This window comes from Erpetoichthys calabaricus, chromosome 18, assembly GCF_900747795.2.
Source record: "Erpetoichthys calabaricus chromosome 18, fErpCal1.3, whole genome shotgun sequence".
NCBI lineage: Eukaryota > Metazoa > Chordata > Cladistia > Polypteriformes > Polypteridae > Erpetoichthys > Erpetoichthys calabaricus.
Window position 1 is genome coordinate 85730642 of NC_041411.2, and position 23554 is coordinate 85754195.

General features: G+C 54.9%; 1 protein-coding gene across 4 annotated transcripts in view; it reads left to right on the forward strand.

Annotated features, from left to right (window-relative positions):
• Window positions 1-23554, forward strand: part of LOC114668901 (contactin-4-like) — a 453222-nt gene that overhangs the window by 426355 nt on the left and 3313 nt on the right. For 2 of the 4 annotated variants that reach the window (XM_051921332.1, XM_051921333.1), the window contains exons 13-21: window positions 1607-1782; window positions 5484-5604; window positions 6972-7130; window positions 7276-7425; window positions 10306-10376; window positions 12632-12866; window positions 13926-14041; window positions 16256-16442; window positions 21459-21571. In XM_051921332.1, coding sequence (XP_051777292.1) covers window positions 1607-1782; window positions 5484-5604; window positions 6972-7130; window positions 7276-7425; window positions 10306-10376; window positions 12632-12866; window positions 13926-14041; window positions 16256-16442; window positions 21459-21571 — 1328 coding nt within the window. The remainder of the gene's footprint in view (window positions 1-1606; window positions 1783-5483; window positions 5605-6971; window positions 7131-7275; window positions 7426-10305; window positions 10377-12631; window positions 12867-13925; window positions 14042-16255; window positions 16443-21458; window positions 21572-23554) is intronic. The other 2 variants (XM_051921334.1, XM_051921335.1) reach the window with 2 other exon arrangements.

Sequence of the window (23554 nt, forward strand, 5' to 3'; positions counted from 1 at the left end):
GAGATTCCCAAGGGTGAGCAGAGAACAGCTGTCAGATGAGCCCAGAAAGGACAATTCAGGAGTGCCAAGAAGGGCAGAGTGGAGGAAATGGCAGCAATAAGCTGGCAAGGCTGGTGAAGACTTAACTGTTTGTGGACAAGACTGGTCATGTGAGCGAGCAGAGCTGGTGGACACCTCAGTGATGGCAAATGGTAGTCCTGGGCTCCACTAGGGGGCACCTGAGTGTTGTTCTTATCATCCTAGAAATGTTGCCATGAGACACCAATGGAGAAGTTCACAACACACGGGCCATCCACGGTGCCCGCTGCTCGGTGAGGGATATGTCAGGGGCACTGCCAGGGTGGCATCAGACTAAAGGATATCCACGATTGCCCCAAATCAGGCTGCGGAATCTCCGAAAGAGTGCAAAGCTACAGTCGGACCCCTCGGCTCATCCCGCTGATTCTTGTGGACCTGGAAGCTGAATGTTTCTCCTCGGCGTTTACTGCACTTCACGGTGAATCTTTTATAAGCGCGGCCCGCGCTGACATTTATTGAATTTTAGGAATGCGCAGCTTATGCATAATTTAAATCTGTTTATCCAATTGCTGCTCCGCAGAGCCGGCGTGCACTTGGAGGTGAGCGGCCCTCCTGACTCGAGACGCCGGAGTGGGCGGCTGGAATCTCACCGTCCGACGTGGAGTGAGGGGCATGCGGGCCGCGTGGGGTGCTGTGGTGTGGGATGGAACTGGCACCTCATGGCATGGGGTTCAATAGCCTGCATTAAACACTGCCTCCTAACTCTCTACCACCTGCTACGCCACAAGATGTCCGGGTGCCTTGACAGAGAGGCCTATAATAATGGAGGGAGTAGAAGGAGCAAAGCAGGCTGTGAACCACCAGAGGAACCTCCTCAGACCATCAGGGGTCCTCCTAATATTCCGAAATTCTCTGATAAGAACATAAGAAGCGAGGCGGTCAGGTCTGAGGAGGAGACCCTGAAGGCTGCCGGAAGGTGACATTTCACGTGAGCGATGGTAAGGTGTCACAGCCGAGGGGACGCTTGACACCTGATGGCGCACCTTATGGGAAGACCTGCGAGTCGCTGTGGACTGGGCAGTGCCCACACCCACCTAGAGAGGGGAGGAAAGTCGTTAAGAAAGTGCCCTGAACGTCTCGGACAGGTTAACCTTAAGCTGAGGCCTCGTCTGGAGTGCGCCAGGGAAAGTCCTGAGCAGAACGGCTGGACACTGAGCTCAGGACCACGAGGGGAGCAACGGAGGAGGAGAGGTCAGAAATTGGGGGGACTGAGAGGTGTTTCAAACGTGACCCCCCGGCGCACAGCGGGACTCTCACCCCCAAGCGTTAGAAGGTTTGGCTTCAGGTATGAATTACCACGTAGTGGGATGGGAGCCACTGACAGGCTGGTTGTCCGTGTGGCCCCCGGATGTGAAAGCCTCGTCTGGGGGTCCGGAGTTGGCATACCCCCCCCCCAATGTCTGTGTGGGTTTCCTCCCAGTTAAAAGACAGGCCAGCTGGTTGGGTGGACAGGTGATGTGAGGGGGTCACGGGGAGCACTCCGCTTCTTCACGGGGGTCTGCTTTCTGAACTGCATTTCTCTTTGCAGATGCAACTGTCATCACGGGCCCCCCGTCTGACATGGACGTGACTGTGGGTGAAAGCATCGTCCTGCCGTGCCAGGTGTCACATGACATCTCCCTGGACCCAACGTTCACCTGGTCCTTCAACGGAGAGCCCATCGACTTCAGAAGGGATGGCGACTACTTTGAGAAGGTCGGAGGGGTAAGTGGTGCGAATTGTTGGAGATGGCGGTGCCCACGTGGCATCTCCGCTGAGTCTGTGCTTCCTCTCTCTGGTGTTGCTCTTGAAGGCCCCGATTGTTTCTTTGTTTGGCTTTGCTTGCATCCCCGAGATGCCAGAGAAGACCCTTTTGTGACTGGCACTGAAAGGCGCCTGGGCAGACTTTAATAAAGCGCGTCTGTCGACATCCGCACGTCTCTCACCCCAAGTCACCTTTCGGATTCATTAAAGCCGTTAAGAAATGAAAATCGATTGATTGCATGGGCCTCATTTGTCACCGACGTGTCACACGGTTTGTGTGTAAATTGTGCTTAGCAGCGTTTTTACACAAATGTGCCCCAGGAAATCAAGAAAGCCACCCACCGCCTGTTGGTGGCCTGAAGTAATGAGAAACAAGTGACAATAAAACAAACAGGTGACCAGCAGTCGTCCCCCAGTGGCCGTCACAGAGCCTCGTCATTTCAGTCCTGCAGCATGACCTGAGCAAAGCTGAGGGGCACATCTCTAATTGGGCATCCCAAAGGGGCTTTAGAGGGTTAAAGTCAGGACCTTCGACAGGCCACCATTCTGTCTTGTGGCACATCTGAAATAACCAGTCTGGTGTGGCCGTCCAGCTCTGGGGCAACCATCTGCCCTGGTGGTCTGACGTAGTCGTGGCATTGCACAGCAGTGTAATCCATACTGTTTGGCACTGCCAGCCTGCGACGTGTCGGTGGCCTGACCAGACGCTGATCTACTTGGCTGAAGGTGCGCCTGACGAGCCGTTGTGTGTTTCTTGGGTCACAACGCCACACGGCACAGAAGAAGTGGATGGCTTTGTGTCTAAAGTGCACACCCTGCCACTGTGTCCCAGAACAGACCTCACACCAGGCAGCCAGACCCCAAAACCCCCTAGCTGGCTGCAGCCTAAACGGGCCTAACAGGGGTTCAAAAATGCCCTAAAAGTCCCCAAATATCTTAGAAGCCTCTCTTGGGAGAGAAACTTAAGACTCTGGCGTTTCACCAAAAGGGAGCCGAGCACATCGGACAGGGAAGCCGAGTTAGCGACGAGCCGCTCTGGGGAACCCTCTGTCTGGGGGCGGGGCCAGCAGCAGGACAGTCACGGCGGCCCCGCCTCCTGGGGCTCCACCCATATTTAAACATCTTCAGATCCTCCAGAAGACACAATCACACATGAAGTGCCCCCCAGTCCAGGCCGGCAGGCCCCCCACTTGTGTTTCTTTTGGGAAGTCAACGCCAAGTTTAGTTTTAAAGTTTCACTCTTAATTCTCACCAGCAAAATCAATTCAAATAATCCTGAATCACTGGAGGAGCAACGGCGAAATGTCACCTCCACCTGCGGTCCAAGCTGAGAAGACGAGGTGGGGGACGCCAGTGGAGAACATCAAAGGCCAAAGCAGGAGGAAGAGCAGGTGACAGTGACAGCCGAGGCCCCGGCCTAAATGCGTCATTACTGTCACGGGCACCGAGTGCAGGGCAAGCGCTACGTGATGGCGTACCACGTGAATGAAGAACAGAAGATGCAGAGCCCACCAAGGCCCCAGAGTCCCTCCTGCGTGGCCGTCCCCTTTCAGAATCGGAAAGTCACAATGCAGAGATCCGCCAGGAGCACACGTCACTTGAGCGCTCGTTTGAGTCACGAGGTGTTTGTCATTGACATCAGTGGAGCAGCTAAGCGGGTTTCTGTGGTGACTCCATCGTCACCGTACTGCGGGCTGAGCAGCTAGAGATGTGGAAGGTCTAAATGTGCGAATCACGAGCCAGCCTCCCAGTCTGAGGGGAACCCACAAGTGACCCTTGGCGTCGGGCTGGTGACGTCGTGTCACATGACTTCTGGGACCGCACCCCCTAGCAACAGGAACCTCAAAATGGCGTCGCGATAAACCAAAATCTACAAACATGAGAAGAGGAGAACATCACAAGAACTGAACCAATAAGGACACTGAACCGACCCCCGAATAATGCCAAAGGTGGTCTCTAACGACACCACCCGAATAGGTGCCAGGGAGACCCCCATACAGTAACTCCTCCTTCCAATGAAGTGGTGAGACAGTCTCTCGTGTGTCCCACTGTGCAGGTGGTCCGTTCCTTGGTGTCGCTGGTGTTTAGCGACCTCGATGGCCGTTTCCACAGGCTTGGCGCCACTCTGCCTGTTCCCGGCCGGACAGACGCCTTGGCAGCCTCGCCAGACCTCAATCTAATAAGCACTTCCAAAAATCAATGGGCCTTCCTCAGCCAACTAATTTGAGCCATTTGTCTTTTCTTGATTATTTATGGATTGGAAAAATTTAATTGAGAGTCTAACAATTTCTGTTGGGGCTGAATGTAAAGTAATGATTGAGCTGCAGCCCCCGGAGGGCATCGGCCACACGCCCGCCCGCCGCCCCTCCAGCCATCGATTGTCGTATTGCGTCCCCAAAACCCCGGAGATGCGCTGTGGCCGGCTTGAAAGTCGGCTCTGAGTCGTTCTGCACGCGCGGCTCTTTGTGCTCCGTAGCATTCTGGTATGTGTGTGTGGGTGTGTGTGTGCACCGCATTCTCCTCCGATGTTTTCTCCTGGACAGGCCATGTTGTCAAGAAGTGGCCAGGTGTTGTGTAGTTCAGTCACTGGAGTCGCCTTCAAAGTGTCACACGCATGACGTCACACCACACGACTTCTGTCAAGACTGACTTGTGACGACGCCGCTCTCAAAATGTCCGCGCCCGCCACAAAACAAAATGGCGACGGTGACTGCACCTGTCACTGCAGCAGCAGAGGCCCCCGCCCTGTAGGCTTCAAACTAAACAGGAACACGAGCAGCGACACAGCGGAGGAGGAGGCCCAAATGAGAACGTGGCAGCAGCCTGCCCGTCAAGGAAATGGCAAAGCAGTAGTGTCACACCAAGCAGAGACAACAACGAGGACAGCAACAAAGCTGAAGTGTCCCTAAAAAGACGACTGAAAGGGGCTCCTGTGACAGGAGTGGTAGGCCAACGCCCCACTCTGATCTTTCCTCCTGTGACTCATAAAGACCTCGTCAAGTGACATGCAGGACTGTGACGGCCCTCTGGATGCTTACTGGTAACTTTGCGTGCCCATTAGTGTGCCAGTGTCTCACCCTGCCCAGCCCGCTCTTGCCCAGTCATCTAGCCCCTCCCATGCTGCTGTCACTCAGGTCCCTAGCCCTGCCCTGTCATCTAGCCCCTCCCATGCTGCTGTCACTCAGGCCTCTATCCCCGCCCCACCAGTGTGTCCGTGGGTGGGCACAGCAATGGCCGCAAAGCGTGTGATTGGTTTAAAATTCATTTTCAAGTACCCTCCACAATTTTGATTTTCAGGCTTCACTGGGGTCTGGAGAGGTGGAAGCCCCTTGGGACCCCCGAATGTCACTTTTCTTTCTTTAAAGTGCCATTAGTTGTAGTTATGCCGTCTTAGTGTTTAGCGTTCTTGTTGTCCGCAGCAGCGCTGCCATGTGACCTGAGGGCCACTGTCATTTCAGATGTCTCCCAGTGTCCTGTCCTTGGATCTCTGGCTTTGTGAAGCTGTGTATTAAAATGAAAAAGACTGGACATGGCATCTAAAATAATGGAGATGTGAGGTGACGGGCACTACAGTATCATGGCAGCGCCAGGCGGTTGTGAAAGGCGCTATATTATAGGATTCCTTCCTCACTTGTCTCTCGCTCTTTGTCTTGTCCCGCCAGCAGCATTCCGCAGGGGACATGATGATCCGAAGTGTGCAGCTCAAACATGCTGGGCGCTACTCCTGCGTGGTGGAGACCAGCGTGGACGCCGTGTCTGCAGAAGCAGACCTCATCGTCAGAGGTACTCTGCCTTTATTTGGGGGGCCGCGTGGTGGGATGTGCTTTAGAACTTTAGCAGATGCTCAGGCAGCCTTTTGCTTGGCTCGAGTCCGTCAGGGTGAGCACAGGGGGAGAGTCAGTTGAACTGGGACAAGGAAGGGGCCGTGAAGAACTCCAGCAGGCTAAGGTGGGTGGTCCACATGAAAGGACCACTAGATGACTATGAGGGGCAGTAATTTGATTGTCAAAGCAGCAAAAAAATGTTTTAGGAAGCAGACGCCAAAGTCTTAGAGAACATAACATCCAGAGTTGGGGTCCCGTCACGCGACGGCCAGAAGTCCAAAGCCAGGCCCCCCATGAGCTCCACAGGTCCTCACCTGCACCGTCGGCCTGACTCCAAACTTAAGAGGCCGAAAACACAATTTAAAGGTCAGAAAGGGAGGGAAACCACAAAAAAAACCCTGGTCAGGTGACGATGACAGACCACTGATGACGAGAAATCTCCAATTTGTATTGAAGGATTCAAAAGGAGGAATCGGCAAAAGCAAAGAACCGAGGAAGAGCGACAGCAGGAGGAGCTTCAGGGCTGATGTGTCCATCAGGGAGGCCAGTGGGCCGCCGTGGGGTTTGTTTGCTGTCTTCACTATGAATCCCTCCTTCTGTGTTTGAGGACACCTCCAGGGCGCCCCTGCTGGCCACAATGTGACGTACAGTGCTGCCCATGTCACTGTCATCATGCCTCGGGTGTACACAACGTGATGATGATGATGATGATGATGAGAATAATATAAGAATGGCGTTCATAAGGGCAGGAGTTCCAAGCAATGCCGGTGGTCTGGTCAGCGTCCACACAGTTCTGTGACCCCGTAGTGAAGCCTCGGCTGCAGTTTGGGTCTCCACAGCGCTGCTGCAGAAAGTCCAGAGGAGAGCAGTGGGGGGGCCGGCTGAAGGAGGGGGAAGAGGTGACCTGACCGGGGGGTTTAAAGTCATGGGGGCAATTAGTAACGTGGGGCCCGTTTAGCGCCTGTCATTTCACACACACACACTGGGGGGCTGTACAACTCGATGATGTGTGGGACAAATGCTGTGGACAGGCAAAGAGGGGTGGTGATACTGGGGGGGTGGAGGGTGGGCAAGCAGACAGAGCACCCACCTTGGCTTCAGTGCCCGAGTGCACAGTGGGGGTCCTCTTACAGCACCATCTCCAGAAGTGGAGAGACGCATGAAGTCAACTCAAGTGCAGAATGGGTGGTCCGCCTGTGCCACGATGGGCTCTGGCATCGTGCTTGGCATTCCTCCACTTCTCTTTCATGGTGACACAGCAGCTCGCCCACCCCCCATACCCCGTCGTCCAGCTGTCTTCTCACGGCTCTCGTTTTGTGTTTCAAGGTCCGCCGGGCCCACCTGAGCACGTAGAAGTAGAGGAAATAAGCGACACCACGGCACTGCTGTCCTGGAGGCCGGCCCCTGATAACCACAGCCCCATCACCTCCTACACCATTCAGGCCAGGACCCCCTTCTCAGTGGGCTGGCAGGCCGTGACCACAGGTAGGCGCGGGGACAGCAGCCAACGAGTGGCACTGCGGCTGTGAATCGTGGGGTGGGGGCACCACGACGGCCTACTCACCCTGCGCTTCTTCTTCTTCTTCTTGTCTTTTGTATTTTTCTTCTTCTCCCTAAAATGGCTCCCTAGTTCCAGAGCTCATTGACGGCCGACAGCTGACAGCCACGGTGGTCGAGCTCAGCCCCTGGGTGGAGTACGAGTTTCGGGTCGTGGCGAACAACGCCATTGGCATCGGGGAGTCGAGCGTGCCGTCCAAACAAGCAAGGACCGAGGAAGCCAGTGAGTATCGGCCAGCGCCATGTCCTGTGGGGGGCCTGGCGTGACAGTGAGTCCTCGAAAGGGGGGTGACAGAGGGGCACGGGGGGGGACAAGGGAGGAGGCAGTCTGCATGTGGGATATTCACTTCTCTCAGTCTGTCTGTCTGTTATATGGCGCCTTTCACGTCTCCCTCTTTATTATATGGCGCCTTTCCCTGCTGTGCCTCTTACTATTTAACGCTTTTCATTCTCCGTTCCTTTCACTCCTCCATTAGTGCCTTTCCCTCGCCCCCCGTCTCCTGTCCCGTAGCGCCTCTGCCAGCTGTCTCTCTTTGTAGTATATGGTGATTTGCCTTTCCTTTCCTTTGTTCCCCCCTTCCTGTGTGTCTCCAGATGTTTCTGGTGTCCCCGGCTCACTCTGTCACACGTCACATGTCAGCTCCGTCCTCCTGACCACGCTCGTGTTTTTGTACCTTTTTTTTTTTTTTTTGGTGGTCTCTGGACACTTTGCCGTGTTGAGTTTTCCAGTCGGCGTTGTCCTTTCATGTTCCTCCAGTCCTCCTCGCTGTCACTTTGGTCATTTTGGTTTCCTTCATTTGTGTTGTCACCTCATTTCCTCCGATTGACATCTTTAAGCCCCCTGAGGTGGCCTGGATTTGTCTTCTCCCTTTTGCTGTTTTTGGTTCTCCCAAGGTGGGCCAGTGATCACTGTGACACATGAGTTCCAGTTAGTCACCAGTTTAGGAGCCCGAGTGCCCCTTTGTCTGCCAGCTGAAAGGCGCCATCGGCAACATCTATTTAAACAAAGCATAAACTTCAAAACACTGTAAATTAAAATGAGCGTCAGATTTGGAATAAAGGAGTCAATCAACACTGAAATAACACGGGAAAGTGTGGGACTAGAAGATAAATAGGAGGGCGGGCAGGCAGGCGGGCACTATATGACACAAATGACAACATCAGACAGACATGAAAGGCACTATATCAGAGATGGCCGGATAGTAAAGACACCACACAACAGACAGACAAGCACTCGTCTTCATCATCATCATTATCATGGTGACCCAGGCTAGCTGCTGCCAGTCTTTCTCCACAGTCCTGGGCCCCTGTGTTCGTATCGTGATGACACCTCCAAGCACGTCTGTTTTGCCCCCCCCAGATTGACAGATAGACATGAAAGGCGCTATATCACAGGTGATTGACCCCTCGGGTAGTCAATGGGTTTTTGATCAGAGCTCACCTTTCCTGACATTGGCACACTTGATGGCACTCGTTCCCCCCTCGGACCTTCATGGCTGAATGCTCCATCCACCGGTGGCGTCCCCTCTGTGTCCAGGGTGACTGGCTGACTGTCTCTGCCGCCCCCTATGCCCATGTGTCCGTCTAAAGGGTCTCGGATGACATGGCTTACATTTGAACTGGATGTGTCAGCACCAGAGGAGGAGCGGGCAGATGGATTGGCACCTTGTGCAGAGCGGGCGTCTCCCTTGTGACCTTAAATTCTTAATTTGAATATAATGTGGATAAGAAAGAGCATTTGATTAAGAGTAACCAGCATGGCCTGCCCGTCTCTAAGATGCCACCCTCATATCCACTTAATCCAGTCCTGGTGATTGTTAAGGGCCCAGGGGGCATCGCTGTGCTCTCAGCCCCTGCCAATGCAGGTCGTCTATGAGGTGTCCTGACTTCAGTTTAATTACATCAACACCACGGCGGACCTGATGCCAGCCTTATGCAGCTCATTCACGCCGCTGTCCTCAAGTCTGTCATTGAAATCCTCAAACTCTTGCGCCAAGGGTTGCCCGTTGTTGTGGCAGCGACGGCTTACTCTACATCCCCTTGCCCTGCTTCCTTTTGTAGAATTTGAATTTGTGTCCCCTCAGTCGCATAACTCCACTGTTGACAAGCTGCTGCCCGCTTTTAGCCCAAGCAGATCGGACCCTTTAATGGGGTGGAATGCCCACCATCCTGGGTGTCCTGTAAATGAGGTGGACAAAAACAGCTTGGCTGTGGTGGGCCGACACATTTCATCCAGGACTACAAAGCTGGCACTGGGGGGATAATAGGAGTGGGGAAAGAGAGAAAGCCCACTTTGCCAGCCTTTATGCCACTGTGAGAAGAAGTGCACCAGCAGGGGGCAGTGTCATATGTCCCCAAGGTGACAGGAGGGTGGGCATGCAGAGCTGAAGATGTTGATATTCTGTAGGAACACTAGGGGGGGCAGCTAAGTCTGTCTAATCCTGGACTGATGAGTGGGGCCACAAATGGCAGGAGAAGGGGCAGAATGCCATCTGGCATCCAAGAGTGGGCACACAGTAATAATAATAACAGTAAGACATCCCACAGTGCCAGGCTGGGTGCCCTTTTAATTGCGGCATTGCAGTTGTGCTCCTCTTTTGGGTACTGAAGGGGCAGTGACTCCTGGGGCCACTAGGGGGCGTGTGTCTGTAGCCAAAAGGAGGGCCCCAGCTGAGCCTGGAGGTGATTTTGGGGTTTGGCCCCGGGGGCCGGGGTGGGCTCACTGGTGGGAGAAAGACAAAGGGAGAGCCACCCTACCAGACAGACGGGGGTTTAAATGCCTGCCCAGAGAAGCAGCCGAATGATGTCCCTGATTTGAACGCCCAGTGTTGTAGCAGTGGCACATGGTGTGGCAAGATGCCAGGAGGGCGCCCCCTGCTGTTGTATTAGTATTTTGCCCTGGAGCAGATCTCTTTTCAAAGTCCCCCCCATCCTAACATTCACAGCATGCCTCTCAGTCCCCAAATAAGTGTGATGATGGGCACACTGTAAGGCCACTCGCTAGTTGTCATGCCCATCCTTGTGCCATCCTGCATGCCCGTTTGACTGGCCTCCTGGCAGTCCTCAATCACTAAAACTCCCTTTTGTTTTCTTCTTCTTCCAGTTCCAAAGGTGACGCCATCCAACGTGAGCGGAGGCGGAGGGAGCCGGTCTGAGCTGGTAATCACCTGGGAGGTAGGCTGACCACGCTGGCGCTGCCACCAGTGCCACTGCTCTTCTTCTTCTTCTTCCTCCTCTTCTTGTTCCTGTCCTCCTCTTGCAGCGTTTTTCCCAGTTCACTCCCGCCGGCCGGTTTCGTTCGGTTCTTGTTCTCGCCTCCGCTTCATTAGTTGAGTGCCCTTCAGAGTGGGGGCTCGAGTTTTCATTTCATGCCATTAAAGAAAACGGCGTCGGTGAAGACCCTTTGAATAAGCAGAACGGCGTCCGCTAATTAGAGAGTTCGATTAAACCCGCGGCCCCCCTCCCCGAGTCAGCACAGGCCTCATTTGAACCCTGATAAGACTTGTGGGCACCGCCTCAGAGCTGGCGAGGTGGTGACAATGACGCGTGATGGCATAGAGCCTCCGAGTCCGACTGTTAATGGAGAATTGCCTGGGCGAGGAGCCCACCTGCTGAGGTTTAAAATGACCCTCGACGTGTAAACGGTAAGAGGGCATTCAGAGGCTGGTCAGTCTGCCAGGCGCTTGATTAGCCCTGAAATTGGGAGGTCACTCTGGGGGCACTGGGGGGCTGTGGCCCGACAAGCACAAGGAGAACATGCAGGGCGCCACAGCCCAGTCCTTGGGACCCTTAGGCGGCCCATCGAGGACTGTATACATAAGCCCTGGTGACGGGTGGTGAGACAGAAGGGCATCAAGTGACGAACACGAAAATCTGGACAGGACGTCCACATACGGCCACAAAGGACAAGACACCGCCCGACGCATCACAACAGGGTCTGGGCTCCTGACCAGACGGACACCATGCACTGGCATCATAGACGGCAGTTGCCAAGAACTGGCACTGCAACACAAACTGGGAGGCGCACATACACATGCCAGATTAGAAGGACTGCACAATGTCACCCGTCGCCGACACTGACACCGTAACAGAGCAGATAAGTGACACACAAATCAGCTGCACAAGTCCATGTGCCACTCATGGAGAATGGACATTGTGCCCATTGTTGTCTCCACCACCGGTGCCATCCCACACAGACGACACAAGAGCCTTCAGACCTGACAGGTGACCCAACACACGGACAGGCAAGGGGGACATTTTAAACACGTGTCACAATGTGAGCCCCTTGGACTTGTGCCCGTGTCCTGGTGGGGACCGTGTAAGCGGTGGCAAGGGGACTATCCAGAATAATAATAATAAAGCAATGCGCTCATCCAGGCGGCGGTCATGCCAGGGCTCCTGTTCCAAGTGCATCTTGTCATCGTCATCGTCGTCTTTGTGTGAATGTGTTCTGTCGTCTTCCTCGTATTTTGTGGGTGGATCCCCAAGAGGCGGGGCCACCTGTCTGTCACTGTTATGGGCCCGCCCCCAGCCCCATAAAGCCTGCTGGGAGTTGAAGTTTTCTCACTGCCCATTTGTGTTTGTTGGGCGTCAGTTTGCCCAAGCTGGTGTGCTCTCCAGGTGCCCCTCTGACAATTGTCTGCCCTCCCTCCTGGTGTAGTGGGCGGCGCAGACTTGACCCACTTGAGGACCCTGACATTCCTTGTGTTTTAAAAAGAGCAGCGGCCAACCTCTGAAGCTGATGGACGCCACTTGATGCTTCACCTCATTCTGAAGCCCCCCCCCCCCCCCCTCTCCGTGCCCCCTTTCTGTTGGCGTTGTGTGCCCCTCTACACACTGTGCCCTCCGTTCTCCCTCCTGTGGGACCTTATGGAAGTCTGTCTGAAAGTTCACCTCATGTGCACCTCCCTGGTGGTCCACCTTTGTTGTTTCCTCCTGGGATTCCACCATTTTAGTGCTGACTGCTCTTCTTCTTCTTCTCCATAAGTGGAGTCACTCGGATCCCCCCAGTCCCCCCATTCTGTCCTTGGGGGTGATGTCATTGTCTCTGTGAAGATGGCATGTACCCCCTGGATCTTCATGGGCTGCTCATACCCCCAGGCACACAGGCTGGTTTGCCTGGCAGCGAGTGGCTCTGTGCTCAGGTGCTGGACTGGCACCCCACCCAGGGTTCTTTCCTGCCTTGCCTTGATGCTGCCAGGATGGGTGACCCGCAGAGTCCAACGTTGAGTTGTGTTCTGTTGTGGCCGTTGCAGGCCTACTTGTTGTCTGTGTGTCAAACCCGGGGGTCTCCTCCTGTCCCCCTCAGGTGTAATGAAAGCCATCATTAGCTTTATAAATCTTTAAGGAGCCGAGTGCTCGGCCATAATGGAGGCCGTGCCCGCCTGGTGTGGGACTCTGGGTCACGCTTGGTTTCTTTTTTTTGGCAGCCTGTTCCCGAAGAGCTGCAGGCCGGGCCAGGATTCGGCTACGTGGTAGCCTTTCGCCCTCTGGGCTCCACCAGCTGGATGCAGGCTGCGGTGACGTCGGCGGACGCCTCCAGATACGTCTACAAGAACGAGAGCATCCCACCATTCTCCCCGTACGAGGTGAAGGTCGGGGTGTACAACAATAAGGGCGAAGGGCACTTCGGCCCCTCGGTCACCATCTACTCGGCGGAGGAGGGTGAGTGAGTGCTTCTTAAGAGCTCTCGTAGCGGGCGCACTTGGTGGCTCGCCGTCAATATTGGAGCCGTGGTGGTCTCTGGAGTGGTCCGTCCTGCACCTCTAGTCATTGTGTCGTCACGCAGGCCAGTGAAGTTCCTGCTGGTCCACCTAACGCGCAGCGTGTTGCCTCCCTCTGGAGTGGTCAGGGCTCTAGGCATTAAGAGACCTTCTGAGGGTCCGGATTGATTGACCAGACCATTAGGGAGATGTAGCATGAGGAGCAGGTGGGCCACGTCAGGACATCGGTGACCAACATGCTATAGGAAGTTTAAGCAGGGCGGACCCTCTCCCGGAATGAAGACTCGCTCCCTTTCAGGTGCCTCCTGGAGACCACCCCATGCTGCCCCCCTATGTGGGGTTAAACAGGTTGCCAAGCAGGCAGCCTCTCTGCCGCTTTCTCCTACACACACCTGCACACTACGCATGGCGCTATATGAGCTCTGTGCTGCAGGCCAGTGTGGCATCCTGTGCCAGCGTAAGGGGTGGCATTGGTCTGAGGTGGGTTGGAATGGCTGGAAACCATGAAGACCTGCAGATAACATCTCGATGGAAGGACTGAAGCCTGGAGCCCCAGAGGTGGCCCCATTGTGCCACCACGATGCCCTCTTGACTCTGTGACACGGGCCTAGATTGAGGGTAGCGTCCCTCATACAAGGTGGTGTATGAAGTTTGGTGTCGGAACCCCCAGAATGGCTGAGCCGTTAAATTATCGGCCATTAAATGGTGTGCTGTGCAAACGCCTTTGAATTAGGCTGGCATGGCGGCCCACTGGTCAGTACTTGAGGAACCCAAGTTCAGATTCCGTGCCCAGTTGCGCTGTGCGTGAGGCTGGCATGTGCCCCTGGTGCTGTGTTGGTCCTGTCAGTGCCCAGTGCCACCCTGCTAAGTAAGCGTGTTTAATGGGGGCGCCCAAGACGGTGTGGAGGGTCTCCTTTTAATGTCCTCCTCGTTTTCCCAGCTCTCTCTGATTTAGGTTATGAATATTAATGAGGGGCATCTCGTCAAACTTCTTTTCCAGAACCCGCCAGAGCGCCAACTAAAATCCGAGCTCGGAGTCTTTCTGCCTCAGAAATCGAAGTCTCCTGGCGTCCGGTCTCCGGGAACACCAGCAAGCGGAGGGTCTTAGGCTATGAGGTGAGCGGTGGGACGGGATGTGACGGGGTGGGGGGGCAGGGGGCTCCATCCAGACACCCCCTTTGATGGCCTGAGTTGATAACGTTGGCGATGTTACATATTAACTTGTAAGTCGTGATGCAACACTAAGCACCCCGGGGGGCACCCCATCATCCATGAATGACTTTCTCAAAACTAAATGCTGTCTCTGCTCAGGCGCCATTGCTGGGAACTTGGCATCCGCGATTCGGGTGAGTGGCGAGGTGCGCCCAGGACAAATGCGACTTCTGCTTTTCCAGTTTGGTTTTCAATTCTCGTTTGCCTTCAGTGCCCGACTGTGCCCTCCTGGCTTCACCAGCACTGTTCCATTTCACGGCCATGCCAGTGGTGGCAGGATGGGCACCTGGCTTGTGGGTCGACTGAGGCTCAGCCGAGGCACTCGGGTGCAGGATGGTTGCTCGCATTCCATGCCTGCTTGTTGTTCCGGGGTCCAGACGTGTGCCAGTTTCAGGCACCCGATGTTCTTGGGAGTTAAAGTCCTCAGAGGGCCTGTGTGTGTGTGGGACCGCCGTCCCTGCCGTGATGGGCTCTGGCCCCCCGTGGTGGTGTGTTTCGTTGAGAAGCTCGTGGACATGAAGACTCCCTATGCGCACACATGTGGGCACACTGGCGTTGAACTTGTCTGTGTGTGGGGGGGGGCACTGTACAAAATGGCGTGAAGTGACTTCCTGAGCCCACCTGCTGGCAGACAGCGCACAGCCCCCTGTAGTTTGCCGGTGGGTGGGCTTGTGTCTCGGCCGCCACTTCCTCCCCGTGTTACTTGCGTGCCCGTCCGGTGGTCTTAAATTTCTTAATGATGTGAATCTCGTTAAGTTTAACTCGCCACGCAGAGGTCCTGGCAGGGAGAAATGTTACTAATGGGCCGCTGCTGCCCCTTTTATACCAGGAGGTAGTGAGAGTGACCTTTGGAGGCCGCTGCCAACTTCCAGAAGCTTCTATTAAGTGCCCACTCATTGTGATCCCATTTTTGGCCGTTGTGTGCATTTCCTCGACTCTGATTGAACGCCTGTGTGGCTCTTCGGGGGTCACGTATCTGACCCAGGGGGTCGACAGAGACAGCAGGTACCTCTGTATTTGGGTGGGCACACACTGGGCCAACAGGGGGCACACTCTCCCTGTGACGCCAGAAGTGCCCTCTTGTGACACACTTCTGTTATGGCCTCCATAACAGGGGACCCTCCTGTGCAGACCCCTGGCCCAAAATGATGGAAAACAGAGCGGTTTGTTATTACAGAAAATGCCATAAGAAGGGCAGCAAAGCTGTTGCCCTCTGTGCCCGACCTGACGGGAGTCGCCCTCTCTGCCTGCCCGCCTGTTTTTTGGCCCGCTGGCCTCCCTTTCCATACCTGCTGCTTGGTCCTTTGATCTTCCCTCCTTCTCCACTCCTCCCAACTCGCCCGCTGCCCACGGGGCCTGTGGTGGTCCGACAATCCCAGGAGTCCACCTGACGTCACCTCCAGTCTCCTCTACAGGGCTTCTGGCCTCATCTTGAGGTCCCTCTGGTGGCCTCAGGCAGGAGTGAAGTCAGGGGGTGGTGGGGGGGGGTCAAACCCAAAGCCCAGCTACATACCTGGCAGACCTAAAGGACCAGACGACCCATCAGGGTGGGCAGTGAAGAAGTACGCAGGCCCCCTGGTCTCTGTCCCCTTATGGCCACTGGGCAGAGGCAGATCAAGACAGCTGGCATGGGCCCTGACGACGATTACCTTTCACTGTTGCCTGAGCCCAGCTGCCAGGCCCCCGGTTGGCACCACATTGCTGCCCCCACAGCCCCTGAGCATGCAGACGCCATTCAGTTTGTGCCTACCAGCCTGAAGTGAATGCCCCTCTAGGTGCCCCTTTGTCTGAGCTGCCATCGGTGGAGCCCCTGATCGGCCGTTCACTCAGAACTGCAGGTTGGGACGTTCCTATTAAATGGGCTGTTTCGATGGGCTTTGTGTGCCCGGCAGAATGGGCAGTGCCCACTTTGTCCTACACGTCATACAAACAAAGTGACACCAATTGAAGGTCCAGTGCTGGCCCTTAAGGAGTAACTCACCGTCCTGCTATCGGGGGTCCCAGAGGTCTCCCCTCAGACTCAAAGTTGAAATTCAATAAGAAGCCTTGGGTTTTTCCAGGAGATTTTGCCAACTTCATCCCTTTTCCTGATTTTCTTTCTTTCTTCTTCTTTCCCAGCTGAGATACTGGAGTCAGGATGGAAAAGATGAGACGGCGAGCATCGGAAGAACCGCGGGGAACAAAACGGTGGCCGTCATTAAGGGGCTGAAGGGCAGCACGCTGTACCACATCACGGTGCGTGCATACAACAGCGCTGGCGTGGGGCCACCCAGCGTGACGGTCAACGCCACCACCAAGAAGCCCCGTAAGTAGTCCGAGCTTGGGTGGCAGGGCGCCTGATGGGGATGGCGGAGGGTCAGTCGGGCTCGGACCCGCGACGGCACACAGAGACCCTCGCTGTCGTTATGTTAATACGGGCAAAGTGCAGCATATTTGGGACCTGAAAAGAGAACACGTGTGGCATGAATGGAATAAAATGGGCAAACGCAGACAACGCGCCACACCTCAGCGAGGTGACAGAGCAGAAGTAATCGATTGGGGCAAATCGGGGGGGGGCCGCGATTTGATTCATCTGCGATGGGGTCGAAGGAAAGGCTTGCTGGCTGGTCCCCCCTCAAGGACCGAGCCCACCCCATGTCTGTGTTTGGGGGTCAGTCTGGAAGCGTTGGCCCTGACTTGGCTTCATTTCATTGGACGGCACCAGTCACACGGAGACCACTTGCTGGGTCCTCCTGTTGCTTTTCATCGTCTTCATCTTCTCGAAACGACCTGAAGAACTAACGGCGTGTGCACAACTGTCCTGCAGGGGAGGAGACCCTCACACCTCTGACTTGAGAAGACGAGGAGTTCTTTATAACAACCAAACTGGGGGGGGGGGCCGTTTACCCAAAAAGTGGACCAGAAAACTCAAAACACCTGAGAGGTTAAAGGAAACTCCAGCAGGACCCCCATATTAAGGCTGAGGGCGGTCCTTCAGCAGTGATGTCATGGGGCCCCACCCTGAAGACACAAGGCCTGTCAGAAATATGAAATGTGACATTAGGGATGTGCTAAAGCAGAGAGAGAGAGAGGGCGGCGTTTAACAAGGGAATTAAAAACCCACCCCTGTCCCCATATAGCACCTGTCACTTATATACCGCCTGTCACTTTTATATAGCGCCTGTCACACCTGTCACTTATATAGCGCCTGTCACACCTGTCACTTATATAGCATCTGTCACTTATCTAGTGCCTGTCACACGTGTCACTTATATAGCGCCTGTCACTTATCTAGCGCCTGTCACACCTGTCACTTATATAGCGCCTGTCACTTATATAGCATCTGTCACTTATCTAGTGCCTGTCACACGTGTCACTTATATAGCGCCTGTCACTTATCTAGCGCCTGTCACACCTGTCACTTATCTAGTGCCTGTCACACCTGTCACTTATATAGCGCCTGTCACTTATATAGCATCTGTCACTTATCTAGCGCCTGTCACACCTGTCACTTATATAGCACCTGTCACTTATCTAGTGCCTGTCACTTATATAGCGCCTGTCACTTGTCTAGTGCCTGTCACACGTGTCACTTCTATAGCGCCTGTCACTTATCTAGCGCCTTTCGTGTCTGTCCGTTAGTTGTGTCAGCAGTGTACAGACCCCAGTAATCTTCCTTTAACGCCTGACCACCGTGTGCCGCGTCGCAGTGACATATTAGATTTTCTTCGAAAGACCCCCAGAGAGTCGCTCGTGTCGTTCACTCTTCCCGTCATATAGCGCCCTTCAAACGCCGGCCTGTGCACTGGCCATTGATTTCCGCTATCAGAGGAGCACAGAATTGTTGCAGAGGCTGATGATATCGAGCCTGTGACCGAAATCAGAGAAGTCAAATCCGCTCCCCTCGCACTTATCTCGCCAGCGCATATTTACCCGAGCAGATAATTGCGCCATTTGCTAAAATAATAACAGCGTCCACGTTGGGAGAGCGACACAGCGGCAGACGGGCCGCCCGGCGGAATTAATAAAGGGCTTTTATTAGCCGCCACGGCACAGCTGCACAGATCTCTATCTGTGGAATTGCTCGCTCGCTCGCTCTCCGGGCCCAAGTGCATGCTGGGAAGCTTGAACCCTTTGGGACTGAGCATCGAACTGTAAAACGGGAGAGCGGGCTGCTGGCGGCTCCTAGTCCTTCACTGCCCGTGGAGGTCACGCTGAAGAATCGTTTGAACGTTCGGGTGGCAGAGCGCTTAGTAGGGCACCCCGAAAGCCGGACTGGGCACCGCCCACATGTCACGGTGACCCTGACACGTCTAAGTGGCTCATACAAAGGCCAGATAGAACTCCGGCCGTCTCCAGACTTTAGCCCCGCTGTCCCCTTGTTCTGTGACATTTATAGACCACGTGATGGTGACATAAAAACAAATGGGCAGCGAGAAGAGCCACAAGTAACTGAGGATGTGGGTATTCAGGGTGTCAGCGGTGACGCTTAAGTAATGGTGCTGTGACAGAGCGATGTCACCTTCTTATCAGTCTACGGAGTGGTGGGCAGGGCCACACTGGGGCCAAAGGGTGCAGACAGGTGCCATCTCAGCTGGCTCCAGACTCTTTCATTAAATGTACCCCTAATGGAAGGACCACAGAGCCTCAAAGTGACCACCAAGACAGCAACAAAGACCCTCTTCACAAATTATAAATTCAGATCGGACTGAGCCTGGCGGGGCTGGAGGCGGAGCTACAATTAAAATCCAGTCTGAAGGCGGAGCCACAGTCAACCTAAAGAGCAGGTCCTGGGCGGAGCTCCAGTCAAAACTACACTTGATGGGCTCTCTGGGGGCGGAGCTCCAGTTAAAATGGAACCTGATGAGAGGGGAGTGGCTGAGCTGCTGAATGTCCAGGGGGGTGGAGCAACAACCAGAATGAAACCTTAAAGGGGGATTGGAGGCGGGGCCACAGCGAACATAAACCTTGCAGGAAGGGCTGTGGGCGGAGTCACTGGGTTGCAGGCTGCGGTGTCCCCTTCCCACTTGCTGTCCCCACCCAAGCTGAGCGCGTCATGCAGCAGATGTGTCTTTGGTTGTCTGCTCCATTGGTCACAACCTGTGCTCATCGTCCCTTCCTACTCTCTGGGTCTTTTGGTGTTCTGTGTGTTGTCACCCAAGATGGCACCACGACACACCTTGGTGGCAAACGTGGGCACATACATTCTAAAGCAGTAAGAAATGGATGATGTTCATTAGAAAAAATGAAAATACAAAATTAGTGAGAACGGGTGAAGAGAGCATAGAAAAGTAAAGGCGCCACACCGGGCCCAATGACACAAATCACTGGTTTGCCCCTCCATTAACAGCGAGACCCCAGACTCCTGCCACAAGCAGTGCACAGCGCCTCCTGCTGGTGTCATGGCACACCTCACCCACATGGGCACTTCTTGATTGGCAGTCAGTGATCCTGGGGGCTCAGTGAAGCAGTAAAGCCAAAGATCAGGTCATCGAGGAGAGGAGAAGTAAGAGCAGGCGGAGAGGCAGGCAGCCCTCGAGACCACCGAAGCAGAACGAGAACAGAAGGGAGTCCAAGCAGCAAAGTCAAGTCAAGGACGGAGCCGAAGACAAAGGCGCGTGCGGAAAGTGGAGGAGCAGGAAATCCGGGACAGGACACGGGTGCCTTTGTCACAGAGGGCCCCCCCAGCCCAAGTGTGTCACCATCAGTTTAAAGAGTCCACTTGGAGGTGAACAGCTGGAACTTCAGTGAGGTGTGACAGTGCCCTCATCATCATCATCAGTCAGTGCTGACCGAAGCATCACTCCATGGGGGGGGGGGGGTCTTAATTAGGTGGGCGAGCAGATTAAGTAAATGGATGGCTAGATAAGGGAGGTGACGAAAAGGAACTTGGAGGCGTTTTGTAAAAGTCGCCCCCTGCAGTGACATTAAAACGAGTCGCCGGCCGACGTCGGTGACCCCCGACATTAACGTGCCGATTTGTTATTAAAAGGAGTGTCCGGATCGGCTGGACGGCGGGGCTTTGGTGGTCTCGTGTGTTTCTGCTAAACTTGCGCTTGGGAGGAAATCGAGGAAAAGCGAAGAGCTGCACCACGCCACACGTTAGGGGGTTCACAGGGGGGTTAGGGGGTTCACAGGAGCCCAGATAGAGTTAGTGAAGGAGAAAAGCCGACTGGCACGTCACGCCACGCCATGCCATCTGTTCGCCTTTGCGACTGCCGGACGTGGCGATCCGACTGAGTGTTTCCGCGGGCCGCGACCGGACACTCGAGCTCATACCGGGGGAGTGGACTGACGTCACTGGCAGGGGCGGAGGATGTGGCACCTTGGCGATGGAGGGTGACCGGGCACTCGTGTTGTAACGGGGCAGCATGTCATTACGACTTTGACGAATGTTCTTCTTCTCCTCCTCCTTTCTTGCCGTCACCTGTGCTGGAATGTGGACTGGTCCGGTGGTCGCGGAGGTTGGCAGGAGGGGCTGCTGTTGGTTTTTTTGGTTTTGTTTTGTGTTGATGACATTTTTGACATGAAAACCAGTCAGACGTTAAAGAAAGGATTCGCAGGGAAAGCAGTGAGATATGAGGGGTGTGCTGCGCGGCGATTGATCGATCGATCGATTTTTACACGTGGCCTTTTATGAGTCACCGCGTCACAAATGTCAGCGCATTGTGGCCCAGCCATCAAAGTACGGCCGGAGGAAAGTCCAGTCCAGGGCTCATCTAGTCTGTCCTCACGGACCCCTGAAGGACTTCCTCGGGTTCACATAACGAGGGCGACCCCGCCATTCCAGTCTGAAGACCAACTGCTGTGTTAAAAACCAATTCACGAAGGCCGGCAAGGGCAGCCTTTATATGAGCCCGTCCCACCATTTTAACCCTGCTTAGGGGGCAGCCTTGCCAGCCAACATCGGGCACCTGGCACCCTCGGGGTCCGGCGCATTGAGCCCCGCACCACGTCGCACTAGTTAGCGTGTTCGTATAGCGCCATTCCCGGCACACTTCGCTGCACCGGCCGCAGGTTTTTCGGCTCCTCTTTGCTGCCCGGTCAAATATCTTTGTGATGAGGTGGACTTAGCAGCGGCCGCAGACGGACGGACGTTTCTTTAATTTAAAGGGCCGCTCCAAGTCCTCCGATAAAACCTTTCGATCTTCCCCGGCATTGAACGGGTGCTATTGCAAGTGACACAGCGCCTCCACGTGGCGGTTATCAGTATCGGCGCAGATGGATGACCGCCTCCCAAAATGTCAAGGTATAGAAACGGGTGGGTGGGCGGCCCGGGTGACATCATGCGGGTCTTTGAGATGCGAGGCTCTCATGCAGCACGTCGTGTGTTCTTTTGCAGCCCCAAGTCAGCCCCCTTTGAAGATCGTGTGGAACACGTCGGACTCCAAGATCATCCTGAACTGGGACCAGGTGAAGGCCCTGGAGAACGAATCGGAGGTGACCGGCTACAAGGTACGATCACTGATGGGCGATTACAGCGCTTCGTAAAGTACACAGGGAGGTGACAGTTGTGTAAGTGAAGGGACACCGAGGGGACAGCACACCCCCAAGGGTCAGACCTCCTCTGATGACCCCTTCGAATGAGAGCGCGCACTACGAGCAGCATATAGCGCCATGCTGACCCAGCGTAAGGAGACCACGAAGTCAGATGCCCCCCCACCGCTGACCGTTTCCTTGCCTGCTTCGTGCGCTGCGCTCGCCCGACATCGCAAACCCCCACTTAACCCCCCCCCCCCCATTCGAAGGCACGGCCAGTGAAGCTCTGCCCCGTTGTGTGCCACAGGAACGGGGGGTGGGGGGGGGACACCTCCAGCACAGTAATGCCACTACAGCGACTTCGACCTCACTGAGGATCTGCGCATGTGCCCCTTCAAACCCACCCAGCTGTCATTTGCAGGACATTCTGTGGAGTTCACGGTGTCGTTTGTGCTTTTATTTAGTGGGGGTTCGAGCCGTAGCCCCTCTCCACGTTTGGGGGGGATGAAGATGTGCCACAACATGTCCCTAAGGCGCCCCCGCACTGACACACCGGCCGATTCTGGGCACGTCGTCGCGATGCCAACTGCCCTTTCAGTTGCTGCTGTTCCGGTCGTCGGGCTCGTTTTGCGCGTCCACGGGACAAACCTGCGCGCACTCGCGACGCGATTGCTCAACTCCCGAAAGCTGGGCGGCTGCTGCCCCCTTCAGGTGTAATGGCGCATGACAAGCGGCTGGCCTGGGGCAAGTGGCTGAGTTTAGGAGGACATGTCACACGAGTGGGCACTGCAATGCCCCTTTGTTTGAAATCTCTTTGCCCACTCTCCTCATGACTCGTATTTTGAAATGTGGAGTTGGTGGTGCCCTCCTGCCCCTGATGAACTTTGTCACAGTGAATTCATGGAGCCCTCTAAGGTGGAGTGGGATACCTTTATTGATGACGGTCACCGCGATGCCATGAAGGAGGTGACCGAATCGCCGCTGTTGATTGTGCTTCTCAAGTTCATCACAGTCTTTGGTGGGCATTTCTCACGTCCTTGCAAGCTACTGGCAAACAGACCCCCACACTCCATTAGTCTGCTTCCCCTTATGGCTTGCCAATCGGGGGGCTTTCATTAAATGACAAAAGCTAACAAGGATAATAATCAAAGAGCAAAAATCGTATTTAAGAAGGGAGGGCAGCCAGACTGAAGGATGGCACTGTTGGCTTCTTGGAGGTGCTTTATGCCAGTCACACGAGACCTGTGCCCTCTCACTTTCCCCTTTATCTGGGTGAAGCGGGCATGGGCACTGAAGCCGAGACGCATTAAAAACGGCCGCTCTGGTCAGGAGGGAAGGAAATGGAAAGAATCCACCGGGGGCACAAAGTCAGAGATCATCAGGCGGCATGGCAAGAGAAGCAGAGATCAAGGTGGAGACGGGTGCCAGCTTTCACACATGTCTGTCACACTGGTGATGGTGACAGGAGGTGACAAACAGCTGCGGCTCTTCAGTTTGTAAAACACGGGGTTTAATACCCATTTGGGGTATGGGGGCGACTTTCTGCTTCTGGCTTTCCTGTGCCCCCCTCACTGCTTCACCCTCTGGTGGCCACATACTGTGATGCTGTCCATTTGTGTGCCCGCCTGTGCACTCGGCCCTCCTGCCATGTGCACCTTCCCCTCGCCAGGCGTGTAGGCTCAGGCCCAAGTCACTTGAGGGCGCCCCCTGCTGCTCATGTGCTGCCAGGTGCCAAGGTGAGCGCGGTGTGCCATCGGCTCCCCCCGCCGTAATGACTTTTTGTTTTTGACGCGGGTGCCATTCATCACTCGTCCTTTGAGGATTCCAGTGGCCTTCTGCTTCACCTTTTGGAGGGCAGCAAGTTCCTGCTGTGACATTCAAGCCCACCGTCTGATAATGGCGCGTATGCCACACTTTCAAAGGTAATTTAAGAAGAAGAAAAAACAAAGTGTCCGCCAG